The 26,979-nt window shown below is 40.1% G+C and overlaps 2 protein-coding genes across 2 annotated transcripts in view; one reads left to right on the forward strand and one right to left on the reverse strand.

The window, feature by feature from the left end:
• Window positions 1-26,979, forward strand: part of NINJ1 (ninjurin 1) — a 436,658-nt gene that overhangs the window by 124,735 nt on the left and 284,944 nt on the right. The gene's annotated exons all lie outside the window — the stretch shown is intronic.
• FAM120A (family with sequence similarity 120 member A) overlaps window positions 283-26,979 on the reverse strand; it is a 50,762-nt gene continuing 24,065 nt past the window's right edge. The window contains exons 4-18 of the mRNA XM_081848835.1: window positions 23,148-23,276; window positions 22,043-22,139; window positions 19,416-19,513; window positions 18,980-19,263; window positions 17,461-17,548; window positions 16,936-17,160; window positions 16,010-16,184; window positions 12,969-13,218; window positions 12,098-12,212; window positions 10,183-10,392; window positions 9,417-9,600; window positions 7,419-7,556; window positions 5,724-5,865; window positions 4,822-4,918; window positions 283-2,181 (exon numbers count right to left, since the gene is read on the reverse strand). Coding sequence (XP_081704961.1) covers window positions 1,870-2,181; window positions 4,822-4,918; window positions 5,724-5,865; window positions 7,419-7,556; window positions 9,417-9,600; window positions 10,183-10,392; window positions 12,098-12,212; window positions 12,969-13,218; window positions 16,010-16,184; window positions 16,936-17,160; window positions 17,461-17,548; window positions 18,980-19,263; window positions 19,416-19,513; window positions 22,043-22,139; window positions 23,148-23,276 — 2,544 coding nt within the window. The 3' untranslated portion in view covers window positions 283-1,869. The remainder of the gene's footprint in view (window positions 2,182-4,821; window positions 4,919-5,723; window positions 5,866-7,418; window positions 7,557-9,416; window positions 9,601-10,182; window positions 10,393-12,097; window positions 12,213-12,968; window positions 13,219-16,009; window positions 16,185-16,935; window positions 17,161-17,460; window positions 17,549-18,979; window positions 19,264-19,415; window positions 19,514-22,042; window positions 22,140-23,147; window positions 23,277-26,979) is intronic.

A 26,979-nucleotide genomic window follows, 5' to 3' on the forward strand; every position in this document is an offset into this window, starting at 1 on the left:
CGCCAGAGCAGCTTTGTCACGCTGGCCAAGTGACCCGGAAGTGTCTCCGGACAGCGCTGGCCCTCGGCCTCTTAAGTGAGATGGGCGCACAACTCTAGAGTCGGACATGACTGGCCCGTACGGGCAGGGGTACCTTTACCTTTTATTGTAATTTTACATTTCTGGGGTCAACAGGAAGCACTGAAAACATGCTTGAGGATTGTTTCTTTTTCTGTGAAAAAGAGAATTTTATAGGGGCTTAGGATCACAAGAGAGCATACAAATCAAGACGCCGTACAGCAATTTTATACTAAAAGAATAAAGATTTTTATTAAGCATTGTAAGTTGCATTCAATAGCCTTCAAATACACCACACCACAATCCATCTACAACCAATCAAACCCAACAGTAGTTCATTCTTGCACAATCCATGAGTTGGGGCAGAACTCCCTTCAACTTACATTAAGATACCTACTTAGCTCTTGCGGGCAGGGAATGGGGAATTACACCTCATTTCTGATCACTAATGTGTGATGAAGAGCATCAGGAGAATTATATGAAAACAAATATAAAGAAATGATTCTGATTTTGAAGTACATTAAGTTTGGAAACACTAACAAAAACATCAAAATGATACAGGTATATTTGCTTATACTAAATTCTTGATGGGAAAGTTCTCAAGAACAAGCCATTTGTTTCCTGCTACAGAAGGGGGGTATTTCTTGAAGATCAAAGCTTTTTTTTGTTTTTCCACAGAATTTCATATTTGCTAATATGAAGGCATAAAACAGCAACAGAGAACAATAATGCATACAGCAATGAGTACACCAGGGTAACGTTGATATTCAAAACGGCTAGATAATTTTTTTGTTTTAGAATAAATGCAACAGAGGTCAATAATCACAAAATTTTAAGGTTAGAGCAAGATCAGTCAATGACTAAACATAGTTAACATCTTTTATAGGACTATTACTGATTATTAGCTTTTTTTTGTTTTGCAAATGGGCACAGTACTTGTAAGAATGGAAGAAAGAGGACAATAACATGCATAATATTAACTACACACTTTAAAAATTATGAACCATGCAGAAGTTTAGCTCAAATAGTAGTACTAATGGTCTACGTCTGATTCAAAACCACATAGTTCATTGATCACGGATGCATGGTATTAGTCACAAAAAGTATCAGAACACATTGTGTTTGTTTTGAAAAGGTCATTTGCATCTTCTATGATTTTAAAGTTAAATCCATTTTACCTTGCTTGTAAAGTATGTATGATGTATATTTAAAATCAGCAGAACTCCAATATTACTCTATAATTTTTTTTTATTTTGATAGTTTGCACATTTTAAACATAAAAAGAACCACATCAACAGTGATGAAATTTAAGAAAAGAAAGAACTGTGGTTGTGCCTTTCCCCCCCATAATCATGAAATCAAAGCCTTAAAGAAAGCTTTGTGACACAGTAATGCAAAATCAAATATAATGGCATACATATGGTGCCAAATACTAAAAATTATATTTCAAGCTATATATACTGAAAGACTGCCAAAATTTGTTGTTGTTTTTTTAATATATCTCAAGAAACAAAAACTACGAGCTTTTGTCATAACCAGTTTAAACTTTGTGTATACTTCATTTTAAGTGCGGGAGTCAAATGCTCTTCATTCTCTTTCATTTTTGTTGTATTGTAGCATTTTGACTACAACTGGTTAAAACTAAAAATGTGTTCTTTAAATCTCTGACATCCAAGAGGGATCCAAATTTCCAAAGTCCTCATTTTTCTCTTACGGAAAGGAAAAAATGTACGTAACTGTAGGCTCTCTTTCTTTCCAGATATTCCTAATCCTGACCCTTCCAACATCCTTCACCCTCTATAAAAAATAAGTTTACTCTTCTTTTTTTAAGACAGTGGCCTCAAGAGTATCATCTTTATGGCAAACACTGTCTGCATTTAGTGCATTTAAGTGAGGATTTGTATTGCACGTTTTAGAGTCATTACTCAAGGCACTTTCAGACTGGTTGGAAGCCCTGACGTCTGCTGTACTCCCATTCATCTGGGAGGCTGGTTTCTCCTCGTTCACTACTCCGTTTTCAGCCAGGGATCCTTCTGAAGACACAACAGAGGACTTGGATTCCTCTGATTTTGACTTAAGTTCTTTGGCCACTTCTTCTGCTGAAGCAGCATAAGGAGGTTTGCCCTATTTTAAAATAAAAGAGAAGACAGGTGGGTTATAAGTACATAATTTAGGTAGGGCAGTATTGCCCTTCAGAGTCCTTGGCTCAGCATGGAGAGGAGACTGCAGCTACTTTAGTCCTCTCCACAGCTGCTCTGCAGAGTTAAGCCATGATATGCCTTAGCATGGTGTCCAAATCTGCACTCCTCATGGTTAAATGCTCCCAGACAAACCAGAAGCTGTTAACTACAGTGGAACCTCTACTTACAGACGTAATCAGTTCCAGGGGTCCGTCCGTAAGTTGATCCAGGTCGCTGATAGAAGCGCCGTTGTGTGCAGGCGCATTCGGCAGAAGCCGCTTCTGAATGTGTGCGAATCGCGGCAAACCTGGTATTTACTTCCAGGTTTGCCGCAGTCGCAACTTGGATCAGGCCCAAGTAGAGGTGGTCGTAAGTAGAGGTTCTACTGTATAGGACAAACTCTGGTTACAGCTCAAGGTTTGAAAAGAGGTAAGCTAAGAGCTGGGGCTTAACTGTCAAGGTAGGCTAATGGGGAGGCTCTGGCCTATGGACCTAATTAAGCTGCCAGGCCTTGCCAGTTGGCCCACATGGCTGCTTTGACCAAGCCACACACACATGCCCTCAATGATGTCAGATATATGAGGCAAAAGGGACTACAGATCGGCAAACAGCGCAAGCAAAGGAAAGCAGGTCACGTGGCATCCTTTTGATGTCAGGTGACTTACTGACAGGTGGGCTTCCCCACCTCTAAGTTGGCCAGTGGGTGAGGGCAAAGTAAGGATCTGGTTCACTCGCCAGATCCAGTCTCCCAACCCTGTATTGCTCTAAACGGTTTATTGTCGTGCAGCAAAGGAATGACTGGGGAAGAGCAAAGCAGCTGCAATCTCATACACACTCTCTCTCTCTCTCTCTCTCTCTCTCTTATTCACACCAAACCACATTTGGCTGAGCAGTATATGCAAACTGGGCCATGCTCCTCTGGTTTCTTACTGCAGTAAAACAAATAGCTATTAAAGATTAGCACATTTGTTATGACATAAGCTTTTAAGCTTCAGATGTGTGAAATGGTGTTGAGTCCATAAAACTGAAGGCCACCATACATGTGTCAGTCTCCTTATTCTTTTTGCTGTGAGAGACTAACTTGGCTATCGCTTTGGAAATTACTGTAGATGCCATGCAAGATTATTTATTTTCCTTTATTGGATTGACACAGCACTTACAAATATGAACTAGAAATAAAATTTCAAAAACTCACACCTGGGGCCTGTTGCCCTATTCTTCATGGTCTGAAGAGCCACTCTGGATTAAGGAGGGTGCTGACCAGTCACTTGGAAACTGTTCAGCAAGTTAGATTTCATTTTAAGAAGCAAGTGACAAATCTGGCCAAATCACAGCCTGCTGGCTCCCAAGGAGAAGGCTGCAGATGATTCTCTCCTCCTTGGCAGTTTATGCTCAGGGCAGCCAGCAGCTAAAGCAAGTTTTGACTTTGTAGGCTGTCCAAACCTGGAATTGTGATTAAGCTCTGTCCTCCTTAACCACAATCCTGGATTTGGATGGCATGCTAAGTCGAATCTTGGCTTAGCTGCTGTGCCAGGCGAAGCTAAAAGGACTGGTGGGGAACAAAGCAGCTGCAATTTCATTCCCAAGAGCCAGCACACTTGAATGGTCCCCGTAAGTTATAACTTGGCTTGCCATGACATGTGAACAGTGGCACACGACAGCTGAATATCACCCATAATTAAATATGATAACAGTTTAGGTGTCTGAATCACTGATTAAAAGCATGCCAATCCTGACATCAAAATATGGAAAAACCCCACCCCCAATTACGTTGTTCATCCACAGCTCTTTTGCAGAGCCAATGTAAGGTGTCTATGTAAGTGTACATATCCACATAGAAATCACTTACACTGCCCTTTCTATTATTCCCCTTCTCCATCTTGAGTTGCTTTATATATGTGACCCTTTAAGTACAGATACGTATGTGAAAAATTAGTTTTATCATGCACTCCTGACAATCTCATCTGCTTAATGCCAGTCTATTATATTACAAGACTTAATTTAACATCCAGAACTGCTGAGCAAATGGAATCAGAGTGCAACAAAAGCAATGGGAAAATGATGAAGTAAGCTGACCATGTTGGCAGTAAACCCTATTACCCTTTTGATTACTGAGCTAAAACAAAAGGTGTGAGTTGCAGATAAAGGAGGGATTCAGCATCAGCTTGGCAGGGGGAACTATCCTTCCCCCTGCTCTGGGGGTTCTCCTAAGCCCCCCTCCACCCTGGGAGCCAATTTCAGGGAAAGAAGAGTAGGGGAAATGGAAATTCTTTGCACAGGACTTCCGCTGAAGGGGCTCCTTAGGGCAAATTGTGCCCTATGTTAAGAATTAACCTCTGAAAGAGTTGAGTGCAATTCACAAACTCCACACTCCCCCCCCCCAGGATAGGGGAAAAGGCAGCGAAAAAACAAGTCAAATTAAAGGCCAATATAATTTAGTTCTACGGTCATATGGTTTTTTCATGCAGTCTATCCTCCTACTACCATGTCTATAGTTAAACTGGAGTATACATGATTGTCACCTAAACTCATGTTACCAAAATCTTTTCTGACTCTCAGTTTCGTAAATGATTTCTCCCAATACCTGAATTGTTCCCTGGTTCTTATATGCTCTCCCATAGTATCTTCCTCCTCTGCCAAACGTTCTTATCACTGGAGTGGAAATAACTCCTCTCGGGCGTCTGCATTGAGTGAGAAACAAGTTAAAAACACATTTAAACTTTAGATATGTTTCTGTATTTTTAATTAAAAAAAAGAAAGTTTCCATTTAAAAAAAACCCCCACAGCACTGTCTTTTGGTCCTCACAATCAGAAGGCTGGTTCTCTATATCATTAAGAAGGTTCTCGAAATATTTATTTTTTATAATGTGAAAGTTGTTCAAACAAATGTTTCTTCCACTTACATTCTTGCAGTTGCTGTGTAAAGCACCAGCAAACTAAACACTGAAAACTGGTATGAATAGAAGTCAGCACCTATTCCGCCCCGCCCCCCAATTAATCCTGCTGCCAAGTTTCAAATATAATCTCTTTAGTAATTCTTAATGCTCGGAAGTTAACATTTACTAATCTCATACTAGTTTAGCCTGTACTGATCCATGTTTGTTCTTCATTGCCATTTTTAAATAAACTGCTTAACCAAAGTACCTCTTCCTGTAAAATGATCAACACCTTATAGGCAGCAGCTGCCTTAGAAAAATATAAGTAAAAACAGGCAACATAAGTGAATGAAATATATGTTGAGATTTGGTTCAGATCAATGGTCAACATGAAAGATATTAATTATAGCTAACTTCCCATTAGGTAAAATCATTTCTGATCTTTTCAGAATGTCTGACCCACATTCATTTTTTACACCCAAATTTTCTGAAATAAAAGATACAATAATTGCCCTTTTCTGTACTTTAATAAAAGCCAGCTGCCACTTCTTTTGCCATTGCTAAATTCCGAAGTCAAGCCAATATTAATTTAAGATTTATTTCTGCCTACCCTCTTGTGGGCCCTCCAACAGAAACCACCTGCAGAGGAAACGGCCCTCTTCCTCCACGACCACGTCTGCTTCCAGCCCAGTGGCCAACCACAGTGCCAGCTATTTCGAGTTTCCCTCCCTGAGAAGGAATAGGTTGGACACCTGTACAAAGATGAAAAGAGAGATTGCTATTTGCAGCTACAATTCAGAGAACAGAGTACATGGACTTCCAACTTTCCCTGAAAATACTGCTTTCCTTCCAAAGACTGGGTTTTCATGGCACATTCAGGCATGAAAGATTCTAAGTTTTGTATTAAGGTTCTTTTAATTTATTTAAAATGGATTGGATGGTCCTTCCTGGGGGTAACGTTATCAGCATCATAATTTACAATAATCTGACAAATGCTACATTTACAATCTACACACCCCTGTTCAAGATTAGATCCCATTGAGATTATTGACCGTTTTGCACTCATTTTTTCCAGTTAGATTCAATGGCCTCAGCGTAACCAAGACCACAACTGGATACTGGGTCCCAGAGGTCTCGTGGCACCTTCCTAAAGCTGGGTAAACCTGCGATTGCAGCTGTACACAGGTGGGGAAGGGGAACAAATAAAGGAAGAGTGGGTTTAATCCAGTCTCCAATTGTTCGTTTGTTTATTTCCTCACACCATGCACAACTGTGATCTTGTAAGTAAAATAAACAGTAAGATGCGAGTTACCTGCATGCAAAGAGAATGCCAGAAATCCCCACTTTTAACCACCCCACATGTGTTTTATCTTTTAAAAACTCAGGGGTAGGGAGAGAACCTTCATTACCTCTCTGTTCCAGAATACGTCTCAACTCAAATTCAAGTGTTCACGTGTGAGTATTTACAAGACATAATCAAATCATTCCCAATAATCTATGGGATAAATGTTAGCTAGATATGACTGATAAAGCTGATAGCAATGAAAGGGTTTAAACAGATAGAAGCAATGTGGTTACAAATTAGGCCCCAGCGTTAACATACTAATTACTACAGCGCTAGCGAAGGCAGGGAAGTACATTCTTCTCTATACTGTACAATCAACTCTAATAGTACAGCAGCTGCTTCATTGAGCTTCAGAGAGCCAGAAGTGTCAGTTACTAGCTAAAGCTCTGATGTTAGAGAGCTTGCAGGAATTTGTTGGAAGTAATTAAAATGCGGGGGGGGGGGCGCCTTCCTGTTCCACTATTTTATTAAGGAGGAAATTGGGGAAAACACTGTTCCCTTCAGAAATACATGCCCAGCTTCTGAAACGTGAACACCTATGAGCTACTTACAAATAAAACATCAGCAGTGTTTCCTGCTACTTTTATCCTGCAGTTGATTTCAAAACAAGCAAAAAAACCCCAGTGTTGAAGCGCATGTTGCCTTTGAAAAATTGTTTGTCCAAAAATTGGAAACAAACCTTTAAAAGAATACGTGCATTTTCCCAGGTGTGCGTTTAATTTTGGAGGCGAGAATGTGACTCCTGTAGCATGTCACAGAGTTCTGAGTAACAGGCGTTAGTGAACAACGTGACAGCAATCCGAGGGGGTAGGTTGTACAGCAGAATGACAGCTGCGTTTGGTTACAGGAGAGAGGGATGAAGAGAAAGCGAGGAGGTCCCTGTTGAAAAGTCTCAGACCAGGGTGAGGTGAAGAAGGCTACTGCCGTAAGATGTTAAGAAAAGGGGTTTGGTATAATTACCGCCCTGAAACTTGCTAGTCCTGTTGCCGTCATTGCCAGAGAAGGCTCCGGAGTGTCCTCCTGCAGCAGCCATCCGGAAGGCTCGATATGCGCCTGTTGCAACTGTTTCCCCATAGGGGCCTCCAAAGCCATAGACTCCTGTGAGACCCAGGGGGAAAGAGACAGGGGGAAACCGTGAAGGGGAGAGGGGACATACAGGAGTTGCCCCGAAAAATAAGCTCTTGACCACAGTTTCCCTCCAAAAGCACAGGGCTGCACATCTGAGAATATGCCGATTTAGCACCCAAGAGCAAACATGAAATTGGTGAACATAGAGAGTTTGTCAACCATTTTTTAATTTACAGTTGACCGCCTGTTGTACAGGAATTCTTCAACAGGAAAAAGATATGGACTCTATCCACCATTTTGGACCGTTGGCTTGTATGTCACTTTAAGTAAGTCATTTTATAAGGAGATCACGGCAGTTAAACATACACCTTAAGACACTAATGTGATAATGCAACACTGTACTGCAACATATTCTACTGAATTTATACTGCCTCCACATCGTGTCAGCGATATAAATACCAGACGATATTTCCCAGTTGTCAAACATACATAAGTATGAACTTTACATCAAGTATGACAATGCAAGGGGTCTCCAACCATTCTGGGTCATATGTGAATTGTTGAGGAGTACACTCTCACTCTGGTTGCCCCCCCCTCCGCCCATGGATAACACACCTTCCTCATAACCGCTTCCAAACAGATAGACCAAAAGTGATGCTTCCTTTTGAATTTCCTTTATTTTATCTGGGGGCCTCAAGAAACCACCATTGCATTAAAGCTTGCAATGGTAGACCACAGAACTCAGTGGTATCCTGTAAAACTCAAGGATCTGGTGGTCCACAAGTTACAGGGAGCACCAGCTGACAACCCCCCACCCCAGGTTTTCAGTTACTCAACACACAATGACAAATGCCATGATTGTTATAGATGGTAAGCATGTTTATGTGCTAAACCATATAAATAAGGAAACATATCCCACAGTACTGCGCTATACAAATAGTATTATCATTATCAATACTACAGTGGTGCCCCGCAAGACGAACGCCTCGCAAGACGGAAAACCTGCTAGACGAAAGGGTTTTCCGTTTTCTCACACATACATGTGTGAGTGGACATGAGATTGTAAACAAGTTGATAATTTGTTTGGAAAAATTTTTTTTTAACGATGTAAATGGGAGCGGGAGACGTGAGGGAGCCCAAAGAAGTGATGAAATTGTTGTGAAATAAGTAAGATTGTTTATTATGTTTTATATTTAAAAACCTTAATAAATATTTATAAAAAAAAAAATTTAAAAAAAAAGAAAGAAAGGGTTTTCCGTTTTGGAGGCGCTTCGCAAAACGAATTTCCCTATGGGCTTGCTTCGCAAGACAAAATGTCTTGCGAGTTCCTGCGGGTTTTCCCCCCTTTCCCCCCCTTTTTTCTAAGCAGCTAAGCCGCTTATCAGCTGATCCTCTAAGCTGATAAGCCGCTAAAAGCCGCTAAACCGCTAATAGCGCTAATCCGCTAAGCTGTCAATGGGCTTGCTTTGCAAGACGGAAAAACCGCTATACGAAGAGACTCACGGAACGGATTAATTTCATCTTGCGAGGCACCACTGTACTACTGCCAATAGTGATTATTATTTATTAAATATGTTAGTTGCTTTACCTTGTCCAATTCACCTATGTCCAAGGCCACCCAAAGAGACTTAGAACAAACCAAACAAACCTGTCACCCAACACAGATACATCAAAACTAAGGGGGAAAGAGAAATACATTTAAAACACCCCACCCACTTTTAAAAGGCCACAGATAGTTAATGGCCAAAGGTCTGGTTATAGAGGAAGTTTTTGCCTGATGCCTAAAGATATAGAACGATGGCTCCAGGCAAGCCTGCCTAATTATACTAATAACATTGTCAAAATTTATTTTGGATGAAATGCTACATGTTAACAGTGACACATGCTTACCAGGAAAGCCTCTGCCTCTGCCCTGAGGTGGTGGAATTGGCCCAAAGTGCCGAGGGTATACAGAACCTGGATAAAAAGGCATGGCAGGCGGTGGAGGAAAAGGAAGTGGATGGTTCTGCCGGGAGAAATTTAAGCCTTCAAGGATGCTCTGGCGCATCTTTTCAACCTTGGCAGCTTGTTCAGTCTACAATAAAAAAACACACGGCACAAACACATTTGAACGACAAATGGAGGTGCTTCTTGGTCAAACCCCTGTTATGGCAACGAGTCTTCCTTCCTACAGTTCACAGGAAGAAGATCCAGCCCAGCCCCATGTCTGGATCTTTGAGTGGTGACAGAGGAAGTACCTTGAGAAACCAACATATTTCTTACTGTTTATTCCAGAAAGCTAAATATTCTAACTGACCCCTTCTAAATTCAAATATGCTATTCTACAAAACCATTTATCAATCAAGAATCAACATCAGGTCTTAAACACATAAACGTAGTATTCTGCATTCAAACAGGCCCAGGATCTTTAGTAGGATAAGGTCAATACAATTTGTCAAGCTCTTTTTATTTATGCACACGAACATATGTTAGATAAAGTATGACTCACCAACCTTTTGACTTCCAAATTAAGTCAATCTAATTACCAAATGTGATTTATTTAGTTAAAGTAAGCATTCTATTTTATTTTTTACCAAACGGATTTGCAACTGACTAACTTGACTCAAAACTAGTGAAATTTCCATAGGCATAACAGACACCTGAGGAGCGAACATACCTGACCATCACAGAGGTCAATGAGAGGAACTTTCTCCCGGGTTCCTTTGATGAGCTTGGTCTGGAACAGCTTCCCATCAAAGTACATCCATGGACAACAATGCTCCCAAGGAATCGGTTGCCCGCAAGCATCATTTGCAAACAATGCCATGTCAACACCGCTCATAAACAATGCTGACAGCTGAATTCCTCGAGGGTCTAAATTTTCAATCTTTGAAGACAGAAAATGAAACCGCAGTTTTCTACCAGCTGTACAAAGTTATAGGCTTCAAGCACACTTATTAAGAGCTTATTACTGAAAGAGTACAGGTAAAGCCACATGATCTTGCACATGCTAGTTAAGTTAAACTTGCTTAAAGCCCATTAAAATAGTCTGCCTGTATGTAGTTAAACATTTCTCTGTATCTGAAAAATGTGCCCATTGCAGACTATTTAATACAAATGCAAGTAAATTGCAGATAACTGTTTTTCAGGACTTGACCACTGTGGAAAAACCAGTACAAGAAAGTAGGCTATTTAGAAAACTCTGCTTCTTCCCCTTCTGCTTCCCTCCTAGATTGTCTGTGGGGAGAGATAAGGCTTGCAGGCCCCCTCATTCACAATAGGGGTAATGAGTGGCCATACCTAGAGATTCCATGGTTAATTTGGGAATGCAATCTATTTGGAAATACTTTTAAAAAGCCATATAAAAAAAGGACTTAGGTTTGCCATGGGCATGGGATTCTGCACAGTCCCGGGATCAGTTTGGCTGTTCCACTTCTCCCTGTGGCAAGACAAGCTAGAAAAGGACCACCCTCACTGTATGGTGGCATGGGGCTGGGAGAGAAAAAGAATGTCCAAACAAGTTATGAGTAAGAAAATATTTAAAACAAAGCAACCCCATGAGAAATGAATGTATTGATTAGCAGAAAGTACTATGGAAATTAGAGATGCAGATCTTTATTAATCCAGTTAGTAGAATAGCAAACACCCGCAGTAAAGGATTAGGGATATCACTTCTTACCAGTATATTTAGCTTAAAAAAAGAGAAAAAGAGGTCCTGCAACAAAATGTAACATTTTTGTCCAGGGTTCTGGCCACTCTATTCCATTTCCCTTCTCCCTGGTTTCCCACCCTCTTCCCTGAGTTCAGCATTTTGTGTGCACTGAGCATGCACGGTCCGCAATAGGCTGTTTCTTCTTTTGTTTTCTTTGTTTTTTGGATAGTGAGATGGGCTAGAGAGCCATGGTGGGAGGTATACCTCTCTAAGGAAGTCTAAGTTGCTAGCAAGAAAGCAGTGGGCAGTGATGGGGGACGGACCGGGGACCAGGAAAGTAGAGAAGGCGAGGAAAGGGAAGCAATAGACAAGGCAAACAAAAACAATGACTCCTTTGAGATGGGACAGAACCTTGACTAGTATACTTAATTAGCAGAAGTCCAAACCCCTCTGTTTCAAGGTTAGGCACTAAAACCCTAGGGTTACCCAGTAGGGTCGGCTAATTAAAGTGACTATAATTAAAGTGACTATTTCCTGAACAGAAGATGCACAATTAGTTCCATGAAATAATTAAAGATATATTGGTTTATAGCTGACACACAGGGGTTCCACGGGAAAAAGAGGGAATCAAGGAAAGTGATATATTCTTGGGAAACCCTTTATTACAAGTTTGAAAGCTACAGATGCAAAGGAAATAAAATACCAAGTAAAGAAGTGAATAGATGATATCATAATTACTATGAACAAGTTAGAGTTCACTTGGAGTTGAAACCAGAACCCCTTCTCTCACTCACTCACTGTCTCTCTCTCACTTACACACACACACTTACACTTGCATAACACACGCATATGGATTAAGTTAAGAGTACTGACAAAGAAATGGGATTGCTTGTATTAAGTATGGATTAAAAGCCCCACAGAAGCAAAGTTCTAAAGTCACCTTTAGTTCCTGTAGTTGGTCAGGTTCATATAGTTTTGGAGATAAAGCTTGAGCCAGGAAGGCATCAAGTTCCTGGCGACGAAGTATCCGAACCCCAGGCCATTGCACCATATATCTGCAGAGACAGACAGCACTGAATCAGCATTGCTTGGAAAGCTGTGGTACCATTACTTATAATTTCTGCATATAGGAATTGAAAGTCAAACAACCACATGGAAATTATATAATGACATAACAATACTTGGCACAAACCTGCAAAAAGTTAGCACTTAAAAGTCCCATTATTTTTTTAATTGGGAGACATTTACATTCAATTCTTAATTCTGCTATTGAAATCAATGAAATTAAGAAGTGCTTTACAGTATGCTTCTTAAGCTAGCGTTGTGGCAACAATAAAAACCCTGGTGTATATTAGATCAGTAAATTTAATACGAAAAATTCAAGCACACTAAGCTTGGAAGAGCATGTAAAACTACGTCATCATAGAGATATTATTAATGCTAGATTAAATTAGTTAAGCCATATGGTTTGCATTCACTTGCCAAAGTTAAGGGCAAGACACCTGGGCTTGAATCCTAAGATTTTCTCGCACTCGTGCAACAGGGATGATCACCACTGATGCTGCCTCTACCTGCAGATCTCCAGCCCCATATCCCAAGCCACTCCAGACTACCTAGCCCTCAGGAACAAATTTTGAGGTGGTGCAGCAGGCTGAAAAGGAAGAGCGGAGCCATGAAAAACCTGTTCCAGGAATGAGACTGGAATTGCTAATGGGAGGAAACCTCTGTCTTTAAATGGATTAAAGCAGGTGGCTATCTTGTGGCTCTAGATGAGTGTTTATCCTACACAAAAATCCAGTCAACGTACTCACCGTAATACACAACAGAGCACCATAAGGTGAGTGGGCACATTAGATGGGTTGAGCATTGCTGGTGTGTCTGACCTCATACAGGCCAAGAAAGCCCTCATTCGTCGATTCTTGTCCTCTACCGCCTTCCCCAGCCACAGTTTCTTCAAATTGGGACAGGTCCATTCCCTAAATGCAAGAGCTTCTACCAACTCAGGAGTCTGGGGGGACTTTCCTTTGTAAGCAGCCCATTCCTTTATTATCACCGGCGAGACTACAGAATGAAAAAAAGGAAACCAAATACTTTCAACTTCTGTACACATTTACCAAGGCTGAAATCCAGCCAGCATATTTAAGCTACTCATATACAGTTTTATTTGCATGGACAACACTTGATAATTTTTATATCTCCCGGATTTCTATGAAATGCATTAACACCTAAGTTGAAATTGTAGGTTGGTGGCTGGATATGCCATTGGACGAGTCAAATGTATTGAGAGACAAGACTTGGTTCCTTCCAGCTCTGATTCTACCTGATCTTGGAAGTTATTGTAAGTATGTTGGCCTGAATTCTAAGTTTCCATTTGTGAACAGAATACAGCTTTCCTGTCCACTTCCTCTAAATCTGCTTCTGGAAGAAAGGGGATACTAGAAAAAAGTATGGGATATGGTACAGGGGGCAACAGGTAGAGGGGAGTTGGTGCGAACTGTTATCACCCCTTGTTTGAACAGAAAACTAGCCTACAGCATTCAAGTCAGCTCAGACAACCCCCTCATTTACGCGGGGGCTACAGGTTGAGACATCGCGTGTGTCAGTGAAATTGTGTATATTTGAAACCCCATTGAAAAAACCTGCAAACACCCTGTTCTGCCCCTTTTTGTGATGTTTTTGGGTCACTTCTGGGTTTGGTGCAAGGAGTGTATGCACAGCCGTGCACATACTGAACGTATGTAAATTGGGGGGGGGGGGTTGCTTGTATGTATTTTCTTAATGGAGATTTGCAAAGGCCAAAAACAAAGGTGAAGGTTGGTTAAACAATATTGGTGCATGATCATTTCTGCATTCTGTAAGGTTCTGCTTCTCCCTTCAGGCTTGATGCTTTTATAGGACTTGTACAGTATGCCAAGCACTACTGCCATCTTGTTACGCTCTTTAAAACTGCAAACCAATATTGAGATCAAAATGCAGAAGACAGAATTCTTACCTCTGCCTTCTGGGGAGTATCAGAAAAGCTGTTTTCTGAAAGCCAGACTAAGGCCAGAACTACACATTCTGTAGCCTACTCACACTTGGAAACCCAAACCACTGTTTGCCCTCTGCAAAGCAGCACTGGAGGGACCACGTGCAGATGAGGAGTGGGGGGCAAGAGATGGGGTGCTTACCCCTTCTGCCCGCTTGTCCCCTGCCAGGTTTCCAGAACAGTGTTTTCATCTCAAATGGTATGGTTCCTTCCCACTCAGCACAGGCAATGGCAAAAGATCCCATGCCACTCTGGTGTGAATTTGGTCTGAGTTGTATCAGAAGAATTAATTTCAGAGGACCTTGTGCAGGACATGTTTCCAGTGAATTGTGTCCAATAGGTGGACATTTATGCACGGTACATATTCAAGCTCTTCTTGTCCAGCTATGCTGAATACAAGATACTAAACGTTAACAGCAATACTGGGTTCAGAAAAGATTTCATTTCACAAGTTAGATGGTTCTGTAATTCCTATTTTGTTTTATTTAACAAAATGTATATACTGCTTTATTGTACAAAAACCTCTAAGCGATTTACAAAAATATAAAATAAAATATTCTGTATAAAAAGTTAAAAACGAATGTTTTAAAACATTCAAAAGGTGATTAAAATCAATAATAGCTAAAAAACAAAAACAAAAAAAACTGAGCACATGTAACTTCTACATGTCTGGATAGGGTTGCCTAAACAAAAATGTTTTAAGCAGGCACCAAAAAGAATAATCCAAAGATGCCTGCCTGATGCCAACAGACAGGATTATTGAGACTTAACTCATTATATTTCTAGTAGTTTTATAGATTTTGACATATCTGCAAGAAAAAACCCATGTTTGGTGCTGTCCCATCAAGGTTATTGCTTAACTGTTTGTGTCAACATTCAGGATAGAGGCCTATTTTACACAATATACAACCTAACAATGCACTTAGTTCAATCCTCCAACACACTCACTTTTTAAAGTAACCCAGAAGTCACTTCAAAACTGAATTCATAATATGATAATTATATATAAATTTTCCTCCAACAAGGTCAGGGAAGAATGAAATATTGTATTTCAGCTACAGATAATGTTGTCTTTTGCTGCTACTATTTTACAACTGCATTAGTAAGTTTTAAGATTTGTGTTTGTAGCAAAATTCAAAGAACTGCTGTTTAGACTGTAGTATAAAAGTGGTATATAAAGCTTTATAAGGAAATGCTGACTGTTCAAACATTATACGAAGCTTAACTAATTTTGGATGATATCTGAATTAACAAATCCATTTTTTAATCAGTCAGAAATCCATTAATTAGAAATTACAGTTATACTAACAATGACAGTGATGTCTGAACTGATAAACCATAGCTGTGGCCATTGTTTCTCCTCCAGAATCTTTTAATTGCATTCTATTGGTTGTATCCAACACTATGAGAATGGATTTCTGCTCGCACAACAGGACTTCTTCCTCTTCAACCCCAATGACTCCTCCAACCCGAATTTACTCCTGAGGCTCTGGAGCAGATTTTGAGGGTGCATGGCAGGTGACAAGGGAGAGGAGGAAGGGGGAAGTTCCATTGTGCAAGTGGACGTCTGTTGCCTACGTGGAATATGTAAACTGCTTTGAGGTTATAGATGATGAAGCGGTATATAAATCCTGTTTAAATAAAATAAATAGATAACATAGGAGGGCTGAACAGATGAAAAATGAAAGCAGTGCAGTAGCTCTAAACCATAGATGCCTATACGTTTGGCTCAAACTGGACACTCTAAAACATGGCTGGTGCAAACTATAGTTTGGTATGATGTCCGAGCTCAGCCAGCAATAATAGTAGAAGGCAGATACATACATTCTGGAGGAAGTCTGTTCTTTCTAAAGGCAAGCCTCTCAGTTTTTTTCCTGCTTTCTGCCAAACTGAACAGGACACCGTAAACATACTGACGAACTGGCCTATAAAGAAGAGCAGCAGGAGGCAGGTCTTTGTTTGCTTCATCTTCAATAGAAACTGCAATTTTAATTTCACCCTGTACATGAACAAAATGATTAGTAGCATACAAACTCTTGCAGATTCCAGCATTAGTAGTAGTAGTCTAGCTCTCAGCACCTATTAGCTACGATAAAATGCACAATATAAAGAAACCACTCTGCGTTAAAGTCTTGGATACATTTTTCATAATAAAAATAATTCAAGACCTAAAATCTCATTGGCTGATTAACTGATTCATTTTTTATCCAGTGTTCAGCCTGAGGACAGTTGCCTGGAGGACTTATTGATGCTGGTGTACACCAGTCATGAGAGAAGCACACTGAGATCAAGGTCCTAAAAACTGTAGACCTCAGGACCCACTGATGAATAATGGGGAAACAGGGCCTCTTCCACTACTGTGGAAGTACCCTGTTTATGTCATTTGGGTCAAGCCCAGCAGGCTCTGTTGCCAGACATGAATAGGTTGATGGGGCAAGAAGTCAGAAACGCTATTAAATTATTTTAACATATACACGCTACAGAATCTTGGGAGTGCAACAGCAGAAGGCATTCCAGTGCATACAAGAATCTTCACATCTCCCCTGATCCAAACAGATGGTTGGTATGGCATTTCAAAGGGAGAGGGGGGGGGAGTTCTAAACATTTTTAGAAACCCCAGGAAAGAAAAGCTTTAGAAGCACCAGGGCTTCGGCTATGTTTGCACTAATTAATTAAAAGCAAGGGACAACAGCAAGCGTTCACCAATCCTTTTAGGATTCTGGTGCTACTTAAAACTCCAAAAACCTTACCTTGGTTAGAACATGAAAGATGTAGGGATACATTAACCCCTTTTTGTGTCTGTGCTCTGCCACTCTTAATACTTCTGGTGCTACAGGTGGTAATGGAGGAGTGGTAATATCCATATGGTTCCTGGTGGGCATTGACAACAGACATGGGATTTGTGCACTATTGACTTGGTTCCCTTTAGCTTCAGCTGCCTGGTTTCCTGAAGAAACAGTAGAGGAACCTTCTGCCTGTAATAGACATAAAAAGTAATCTATAACAGGAACATCTTCCTCTAGCTTTAAACGTGGAAGCTTTGCAACTAAATATCAAGCATCTCTAAGAGAATTTTTGAAAGTAAAATTTGAATATACTTGCAAATGAAGTTAAAAGTCATATGCATGCATGCACAGAGCTCATTGCCCTTCAGGTGTCAAGAGCTTTTCAAATATCACCTTACAAAAGCAGTTTTTTTTTTAGAAAAACCAAAGGATTCAACTGTGCATATAAAGTCTAATCAGCACAGGCTATAGTGCTAAGAAGGACTCTACCTTTGTTTGGTCTCCTGGATCCCCACGTCCTTGATTTTCTGACTGGGTTCCTGTTTTCTCCCAGCGCAATTTGTTCCCACCAACATGACTGGGGGGGGGGGGGGGGGAGAAGAATGCCACACTATTTTTATTTTCAGAATTATAATTCAAAGGTACTGTTAAATAGTATCAAGATAAACACAACCCCCCACCCCCTTGTGTATTTGCAGTTTGTTTCCACGTTCAATTCAAAGTGTTTTTTGACCTTTAGCACACCTTCATGGTTTGAGTCGAGGGCACCAGGGATATCATGTTTCTCCACATGCAACTGCCCATGTGCTAAGGTTTTCAGCAAAGGTCCTTTTCTAGGTTGGCTTCCACCTGGAAGAAAGCCTGTGGTGCCAAAATACTTTCTCCAGGACGTCTCATCTGGTGCTTAACACTAATGTCAAGTGCTACACAAAGAGCTTTTCTGTTTCCCCAGGCATTTTAATTTGGCTTAAGTGCAGCTGTTCTTTAGAACTGCTGCTTTTAGTGTACTTGTTGTATGTTTTAATTATATCATATTATTTCATCTTCGATTTTTGTAAGCATCCGTGGGAATTTATTAAAAGGATGGAACAAAAATAAGATTGTTGCATAAGTTCGTTGTTAGGGGTGATACTTGCACCCTAAGTTGTGTAAAGTTGACAGGTGAACAGCCACTTACCTGATGGCCTATGGCAAGTAAGAGTAATGAAGTTTTATATACAGTGGTACCTCTGGATGTGAACAGGATCCGTTCCGGAGCCCCATTCGCATCCTGAGTAGAACGTAACACACAACTGCACGTCTGTGGGTCGCGTTTCGCCGCTTCCGCGCATGACGTCATTTTGAGCGTCTACGCATGCACGAGCAGCGAAACCCAGAAGTAACGCGTTCCGTTACTTCCAGGTTGCCGCGAAGCATAACCTGAAAACGCTCAACCTGAAGCATATTTAACCCGAGGTATGACTGTATATTCAAAAGAGCTCCCCCCCCCTTTTAGGTGAAAAATGGCTAACATAGGCACATGCACATACCAGTAAAAATTGGGCTACTAACCTTCTAACTGATATAAACTAATTTCTGAAATAAGTCTTCACTCTCTTTAGCCAACCAGGGGAAATTGGGAAGCCAAATACTGTTGCCTCTGCTCTCTACCTATTTCACAAATCAATCATTTTAAAGGATCCAACACTTAACATTGTCTGGTATGAGCTTATACACTTCCTACCCTGCACATCATACACACAACTAATAAACATTGTTGTAGCAAATATTTAATAACCTCTACATCTTGGCAGATACAAGATTAGTTTACTTTTTTAATTTTGCTCATTTATCTGCAAACATTTCTGTGCCACCAGCATTAACAAAACAAAGACAAAATACATTACAATTAAGTAGATCACATCAACTGAATATAGAAACAACAGCAGGTGCAGGAACATTTCCCTGTGACAGTAAATTCAAAGACGCTACTAGCAACTTTCTTGCTAGAAACACATGATGTACTTACTTCACAGCTCCGCCACTGCCTTCATCATTGTCTGAAGATGATGATGTAGAAGAGGCAGGAAAGTATGTTGAATCCACATGATTGGGGCTCCCACTCTGAGCTGGGTTTATTGGAGAGGATCGTTCATATAGTGGTGTATGTTTTCCTTCATGAGGAATGTTGCTGTAGTTGTTCTGCTCAGAAATATTTTTCCCACCTGCATCCAAGGTGATGGCTGGTTCCGAGAGGCTATAGGGATATGGACCCTGACCTTGGGTATTACCTTGACTAGACATATGCTGGGCCTAAAGGGGAGGAAAGTATATCATAAATTATAGCTGCTTCTTCATAAATCAGAGCAAACTGCTCATAACTCTATATATGCGCAACACACATTTCTCAAAAACAATTGAAGAGTGCTGGTGGGGAGAAAGAGGAAAAAGCAGAGTATACTTGCCACATGTTTTGCTTGGAGAGGGGTCTGTGGAATGTTAAGCATCTGAGCAGAGACATACGGTGGCACTATACCCGGCATTCCAAATTGATTTGGTCTGGCTATTACAGGAAAAATCAAAACAAATTCAGTCTCATGCACAGCCTGGCCAGAGTTGCATTTTAGGTGAATCCTCAATAGGAAAAAGTAATCATGTAAGAACAAATGCCTGATATTAGGCTTTTGTTCTTTAAAGCTTTGACCTCATTTCCTATAGTACAGGTTACTTCAACACACACTGACTGTCAGTTTTGTTTCATTTTCTGCCTGTCTCAGGAGACACATTCACTTCCTCCTAGTCTGATCATTTATTTTTTCTTTCCACTATCTGTTCCTGTTCTGTTTATGTTACAGTCACTCCCACCATTTTAGTATCCATTGTTTACTTTCTATATCCCCGCAGAACAGGAAGTGCAGCAATTTTAATTCTGCATCCAGTTCTGAAGTGGTTTGTTTTTAATATCCTCAGTTCGTGCGCAACATGCAAGAACAGAAGAACAAATATGAAATCTTTGAAGTCTTTTCTCACTTTAACCAGGATACTCTCTCAGCAACAAGTTATTAAGAAGTCTTTTTGATTGCTAACACATTTCTCTCTGTCGGTCAGAAATCAAGACTTGAAGAGAGTCAGGCACATGAAGATGGATACGTCATGTAAGAGGAAACCAAGTTCAAACAACACTTTACAGCCATTAACATATCTGCTTTCAATTAGTCTAATGAAGACTTGTTATGTAGGATTTCTCCAGAAGAGAGAGAACTGATTTCTATATGTTACCCATCAACCTGGGAGATAGAAAAGTAAAACTAACTCAAATATGTACCATTTTGACAAGATAGCTTATCTCAGAATAGGTAGGTTATTGTGTGGCTGTCTTGGCGTAAAAAGGCAAGTCTTGCAGCTCTTACTATTCTGTGTGATCAAGCCCAAATTATTGTGATTTCCATAGCAAACTGAGGTGAGGTGACATCACTTCAGAAGAGACAAAACCCACAGATGGGGAACTGACATTTATCCAGATGGTGTTTTGCTCCAGTTCCAAGCATTTTCTATTTTAAAAACTATTTCACTAATGCAACAAATGTTACCTTTATTAAAAGTTCTAGTTTTAGATTTCCATATGGTTACATGTGTAGACTAGAACAGTTAGTTATGACAAATGACCACAGTGCTCTTCTACCTCTTTATTTAATAGGGCTGTACACTGCATTCAGACAAATTCCAAAGCATAGAGGAATGCCTTGTCAGTGGTAAAGCAGGATTTGTACGAGACACCAAGGGTGAAGTGGGGACCCCTGGAAATGCATCACGGTAGCTCATCAAAAAAGGCATTTTAAAAAACCCTACAGGATGTGTGTCTGCTGAATGCTAAAATAGTATATCTATGCTTATCATGAAACCAGAGTGGAATGATGGGTCAAGCTGGAATTAAAGAGGAAAAAGTTTATATAGCCTTTTTTTTTTTTTTTGCCTTTCCAATAGCTATCTGGGTGGTGAGCAGATTAAATGAACCCAAAGCTGAACTGGGCACCCTATAAAGCATCGTGGATAGAACTGGGCTGTTTCCCAAATCAGGGGCCAAACTGAATAATGTAGTTGGTGCACCCCACTAACATTTTCAGAAATAGTTAAGACTAGTCTCAGGATTTGTGTGTAATAATCTGATGTAAAACTTATCCAGATAAAGTTAGTTGTAAGTTCTTTAGATCTTGTTTTGGAAGCAAAATTCACTTTGCTGAAAGGAATTTCTGCACAAAGAGACACACTGGCACATATGCACACTCTCTCTTACACACAAGAACATTTCAAAATAGGATGCTATCCTGGAAGAGAAAAGCAAGCAATAACCTCACCCAAGAATCCCCCTTTTAACCGGCTGCATTTCCAAATCTGCATCAAATATTGCCATGTACGTGGCAAAGAAGCGGTCAGAGCAGAGCCTTCCAAACTGTGTATCGTGACATTTTAGTGTGTCAGCTAGTGTGTAGGTGTGTCACACAAACACTCCCTGAACTCCTCCCAGGGTTAGTTTGCTAGTAAAACTGGATTACTGCATCGCAAAATGATCCATGTCTAAAAAGTGTGCCACCAACATGAAAAGTTTGGAAAGCTCTGGGTCAGAGGCATGAAACCACAGAGAAAAGGTCCACAGCAGACAATGACCATGTCTGGGTGCAACACTGGCTTGAGCACTCACACTCTGCTCCCCCAGTGGGGAAGCAAACCACAGACTAGCTGGCTTAATGTTATGTCCAAGCCAGAGCTTGTGACTAACCACAGCAGAGAAGCCAACATCTGCTTGTGCACAAGCTAATCTGCCAATAAGTAACATCAATTTCAACTGACCAGAACTTCTCTGACAGCCGCGAGTAGAACACTTAGAGCAGACACAAGAGTGCCTGCTAGGTACCACAGCTGGGTCAGATTACCTACTGATCCAGGACATCAAAATGAAATCTGACTGATTCAATAGGATAAATGTTGTACGATTTCTCTATTGTCTCCCATCTCCTCCCTGGTGTAGTCATCTCCTACTGTTTAACCAAATTCTCAGTATCATACTCAACTCAAAGCAAGTTTCAACACTTACCTAGGTAGTGTGGTGGATGAAATGGCATAGGCTTATTGGTTGCTGAATAATATGCAACTGCTCTCTTAAATCGTTTAACCTTGTCATCCGTTCTAGACTAAAAGACATATTAAAAGCTTTATTAAAATTACACACACACGAACTAGTATTCTCATTTCTCAAACCTTTATGGGCATATAGACAAGATTGCAGTAAGATTCAGTACAATAAAATCTCTCAGCAAAATCTACATCTAACTATTAAATTAAGGTTGTATAACATTCACAAATCTTCACTGTATGTTGCAGAAACCTGACTACTATCTCCATCTTATCCCTATCCTGAGTAAACGTAAGACTAACTTACATTCATCTGAATACCACTCCCCGCTAACAAAAAATCAGTGCACAACTGATGCATGTGCAGTGCAAAAGAACATGCACAACTGATTTTATATGACTCTGTCCTCAGGGGCATAGTCTCTCTGTGAGTGGTATTTTATGGAATCTCCCTACAGTATTGCCAAAGGTGGCACATTCAGTCTTGCTAGCATGTATGCCCTGTGTTGATTCAGGTTGGTCCAATGGGAGATAAGTAGCTACTGGTTCCTCACATCGCACCATCCCTAGACTTGCACAGAAGCTGTTCCTGATTTTACTACTAAGTTCTTGAAATTCATTGTCTAACAATCTGCGTTTAATTATCTCAAATGCAGGATTTTCTGATAAGCAGTACAGGGAGTCTAGAGAGATTCCTATCTGTTGTTTTCCCCCCTCCATCCCTCTTAACCATCCCGATGATTAGTATTCAGCTAGCATGGTCACAACACCACTGTTAGGTTCAGGCCTATAATGCAACCACAACCAAAACTGAAATGTTAGTAGCCATGCTTATGTTACTAAAAGTCTTTGGTGTTAACATTGCCATAAAGCTGTACCTGGTATTATGGAAATTTACAGAACCCAAAAAAGCAAACCCAAGTTACACATCCTTGGACATGACAATGATAAGAGAGAATAGTGATAGGCAGGCATGTGCACATGAGTACCCACACAGTAGAAGTTGATTATTTGTGCAATTGTATTTTAAAATGAGTCTACACCTATGATCTTTGTTCCTTCCTTACCTGTGAATGTTGAAAGACATCTTTAGCTATGGCATCCAAATCAGAAGTGTCCTGAATATTGCGGACATAGTCAGCTACAGCTTTGATCACTACATCACAGGGTGGTAAAACTAACTGGTGTGCTCGTACCTAGAAACACAAACACATGTTAAAATGCCACAGCAGCTCCCTAACACAGCTCAGTTTTGTAGCTAGTAAGCAGATCAACTAAAATTCCACTGTAAAATATGTTAACGAGTAATTCTACCAACACAAACAGAATTTAAAAGCTTGTATATCTCAGGTAGTGACCAATTTCTGAGGAGACTTTTAAAAGAAAGAAAGATCTCAAAAATATTCTGAATATGAAGAGTTATTACATGTCTGTTCAGCAAATGAGATATCTACATCTAAATATGCAGCAATTTCTTTAGTAATTAAGTGGCAGCCACTGAAGCATTTCCATAAGGGATGTGTGAGCATAATCAAGTGGAAGCCAGGTTTTCAAGCTAATGGCAACAAGTTGGAAGAAGAAATGTATAATTAAATGGAAACATGGGAAGAGTAATTTGGGAGGAGTTTGCAAAGTGGATAAAGGTAAATGATTTTAAATTGATTTTACAATTCTAATTATGTGGTGTCTTTCCTGAAATAACCTGGTTTAAAATGAAATCTAAATACAAAGCATGTTAAAATCTACTTGTCTCTTTAAAATGAATTGTGGCCTGATAGCAAACACATCTTAAATAAGCTATTTTTCTAATAAAGCAAGAATTACAGGGACAAATGTCTAACTTCCGAAGTTGAGAAAATGGCACAATGAACTATTTAATTATTATTTGTTACTATGGCCTAACAAGAGTTTAGGAGGCCATCACAGGTGCTGGAAGCTAGGAGATGCTAGTCCACATTTTACCCAGCATTCCAACAGCCCACATGGGTGACCTTGTGCAAATGTTTTGCTACACGAACTTTGCAATGTATTCCTTTTCAAATTATGGCACTGTAACCAACAGAATGGTTTCCATGATCTCATGGAAACACGTTGGGTTTTTTTGCGTATGTACTACCGACCAGCCTTGCTTCTGGAAAGTTCCAGACACTTACAACTCAGTACTACGCCTATTTACTAGGAAGTATTGTTGTACAAAGAAACTTTGTTACAAATAACTGTGCTTACAATTTCAGCTGCAGACAAGTGTTCTTCCTTTGCTTCCTTGAGCACATACAAAGAGGACTAAGCTGCTTTTCTCGAAGCAGTTCCAATTCTGCAATTGATGCAGACTACGTGGTAAAAGATTTTGGATTATATTGAATTGCAAACGAACACATTAATTATTGTAGCAATCGGATAGCATGCATGCTTGCCCAGGAAATATATTAATTTCACAACAAGAAATCCGATTTAAATCAATGCACACTTGGACAAGTGTGTATTAAGGTAAATGTCAAACTATGAACCTCTGACATTTACTAGGAGTTCTTAACATTTTAGGGAGCCAGTGGAATATTTCAGACAATTCTGACATTAGTGGAAGTATTTTAAAGCCAACCAAGTGTCTTTGACCAAAGACATTCTTGTTTCAATAATTCATTGATAATGTCCAGAGTAAGTTTTGTGGGAAATTGTTCAAATATTTGCCAGTAATGGGAGAGAAAGGATGAAATTTGGTCACTGTCAGAAAAAAGCACTCAGTTTGCCTTAAGATTCTTTGATTGGTGGCATGCATCGGTCTCAGAGAGAGAGTGGAGAAGTGCGTTTTTGGACTCCTTGAAAATTTCACAGTTTACTATTTCCTACGGACCTCCAAAGACTTTAAGGATTACCAATAAACATCGGCATTCACTGAACTTCTTATGCTTACTGCAACATATACATTAGCTCAAAGTTGGCAAAGTCTCTGGCTTTTATTTGCACAACTTCCACAAAAATATACTTTAAAAGATTGATTTCAGCATTCATTTAAAAAGCTTCTTTCATTTCCATACAGGCATCCTATGTGAACAGCCCTGAGATATTTTGATGGAAGGTGGTATAAAAATCAATTAAATAATGAAAGTAATAATAATAGTAATAATATAAGCAAGCTTCACTTTAATCAGTTGAGCTTACTCCTAAGTACATATGCATAGGATTGCAGCCTAAAAAATAACTAGCCATATTCATGTTATTCCCAACACAACAACACTTTTATTACAAGGAAGATTTTAAAGAATTTACCATGCTCTAGATGCCATAAAACAAATTTCTTTGAACTATGCAACAATTTTTGTTTAATTAAAAGTATTCAATTCATTATCAGCATTTGTACTTTATTATAGTGCTTCACTACAGTGTTTTATTTAAATATTTTGGGTGTTGTTGTTTTAATAAAAGGGTGGGATCTACACTTATTGCTAAAACAAACCTACAAATAGTTCAAGGTGAGGTTCCATGGTCCAATATCATCAATGCTTTTTCCTGGAAATCTACTGATTTTAGAGAACTTAATATAAACAAATATGCTAATCTTGTGGTGGCAACTTAAGTCTCTTAGTACTCGACAAAACTAAAATGTTAAGTTTACATTACATTTCCATCATGACAACAGTGGAGGTCTTAGTTGCTTAAAGAGTGTCCTAAAAGTAATGGGCACTAATCACGTAACGAGCTCCATCAGTGCAAGCCCTGCACTTGGACTTCTGCTTGCACAATGGGGGTTTTCCCTCCTCTCTTCCCCCACTGAAACTGGCTTGGGTTGGTCTGGAGAATGCCTAGAACAGCACACAGGGGAGGAGAGGGGAGACTGTTCCATCTGAGAAGCAGCAATGCCTGTGCTGATGGGACATTCACCGCAGCACGGTGTTGGATTCCATCCAATATCCTAAGACATAGAGGAGTCTGGAAAAGTCAGTTTTAGCCAGCATGACTGCCAAAAGAAGTTTGGTTTAATTCATTTAAACTGTAGGTCATCTTATTGCAAGGACAGAGAAACAAGCAGTAACACAATAATTGTTAACTTGTCATACAGTACGCCTTTAAAACTCCAGCAACTGCTTAGTTCTGATCACTATAAGCTAGACCAATTGAAAACATATTTCAATGCTTCTGAAAGCTTTAGCAAATCTCCAGCAGAAGAAAACTCCGTAGGTGGTTGAGTAGTCACCAGGAATACCTTTCTCTGCATCACTGCCACATGGATTCTGCACATGTATGGTATAGAGTGAGGTAAGAGTTCTGAGTTAATCATAGAAAGATTGTTACATGACGTAAGAAATGACTCATACTCTTCATTATAAATCCAATACATTTCAAAAGCTCTGCACATCTGGGCTTGCGCATATGAATTGGCGCAGGAAACGAAGAGCTAGTACAGGAGAGAGAATTAGAGTCAAGTGATGTGTGCCAATTAGAATGCAGGAGGCTGCACCTCTATGTGAATGGAAGCAATTTCAAGAGAAGCCCTATATGGCCAAGGGGAGGGACCATAGTTGAGTGGCAGAGGACATGTTTTTCCATGTCAAAGGCCCAGGTTTAATGTCCAGCAGCTCCAGCTAAAGGGTCTTAGGAAGCAGGGCTATACCCAAGACCTTGGAAAACAGTTGCCAGTGCAGGAACTCTGGGGCCAGATGGATCACCATTCTGACCCGGTATAATGCAGCTTCATGTCTGGCATTCAGTCTTGGACAGATTGTTACAGATACAACCACACGGCAGCAGCCACTCAAGAGTGATTTTATTAGGAATCTTTAACAGTGATGCTCAAATAGCAGCCCAGCAAGTGTTTTTGAAATGAAGCAGCATAAAAGGCAACGTCTCACTTTCGGTCAAGCTAACAGAAGCCTGGAACCAGACAAAAACATCTTTAGTAGG

The sequence above is a fragment of the Podarcis erhardii genome, assembly GCF_964252035.2.
Source record: "Podarcis erhardii genome assembly, chromosome: 2".
In the NCBI taxonomy this organism is placed as follows: domain Eukaryota; kingdom Metazoa; phylum Chordata; class Lepidosauria; order Squamata; family Lacertidae; genus Podarcis; species Podarcis erhardii.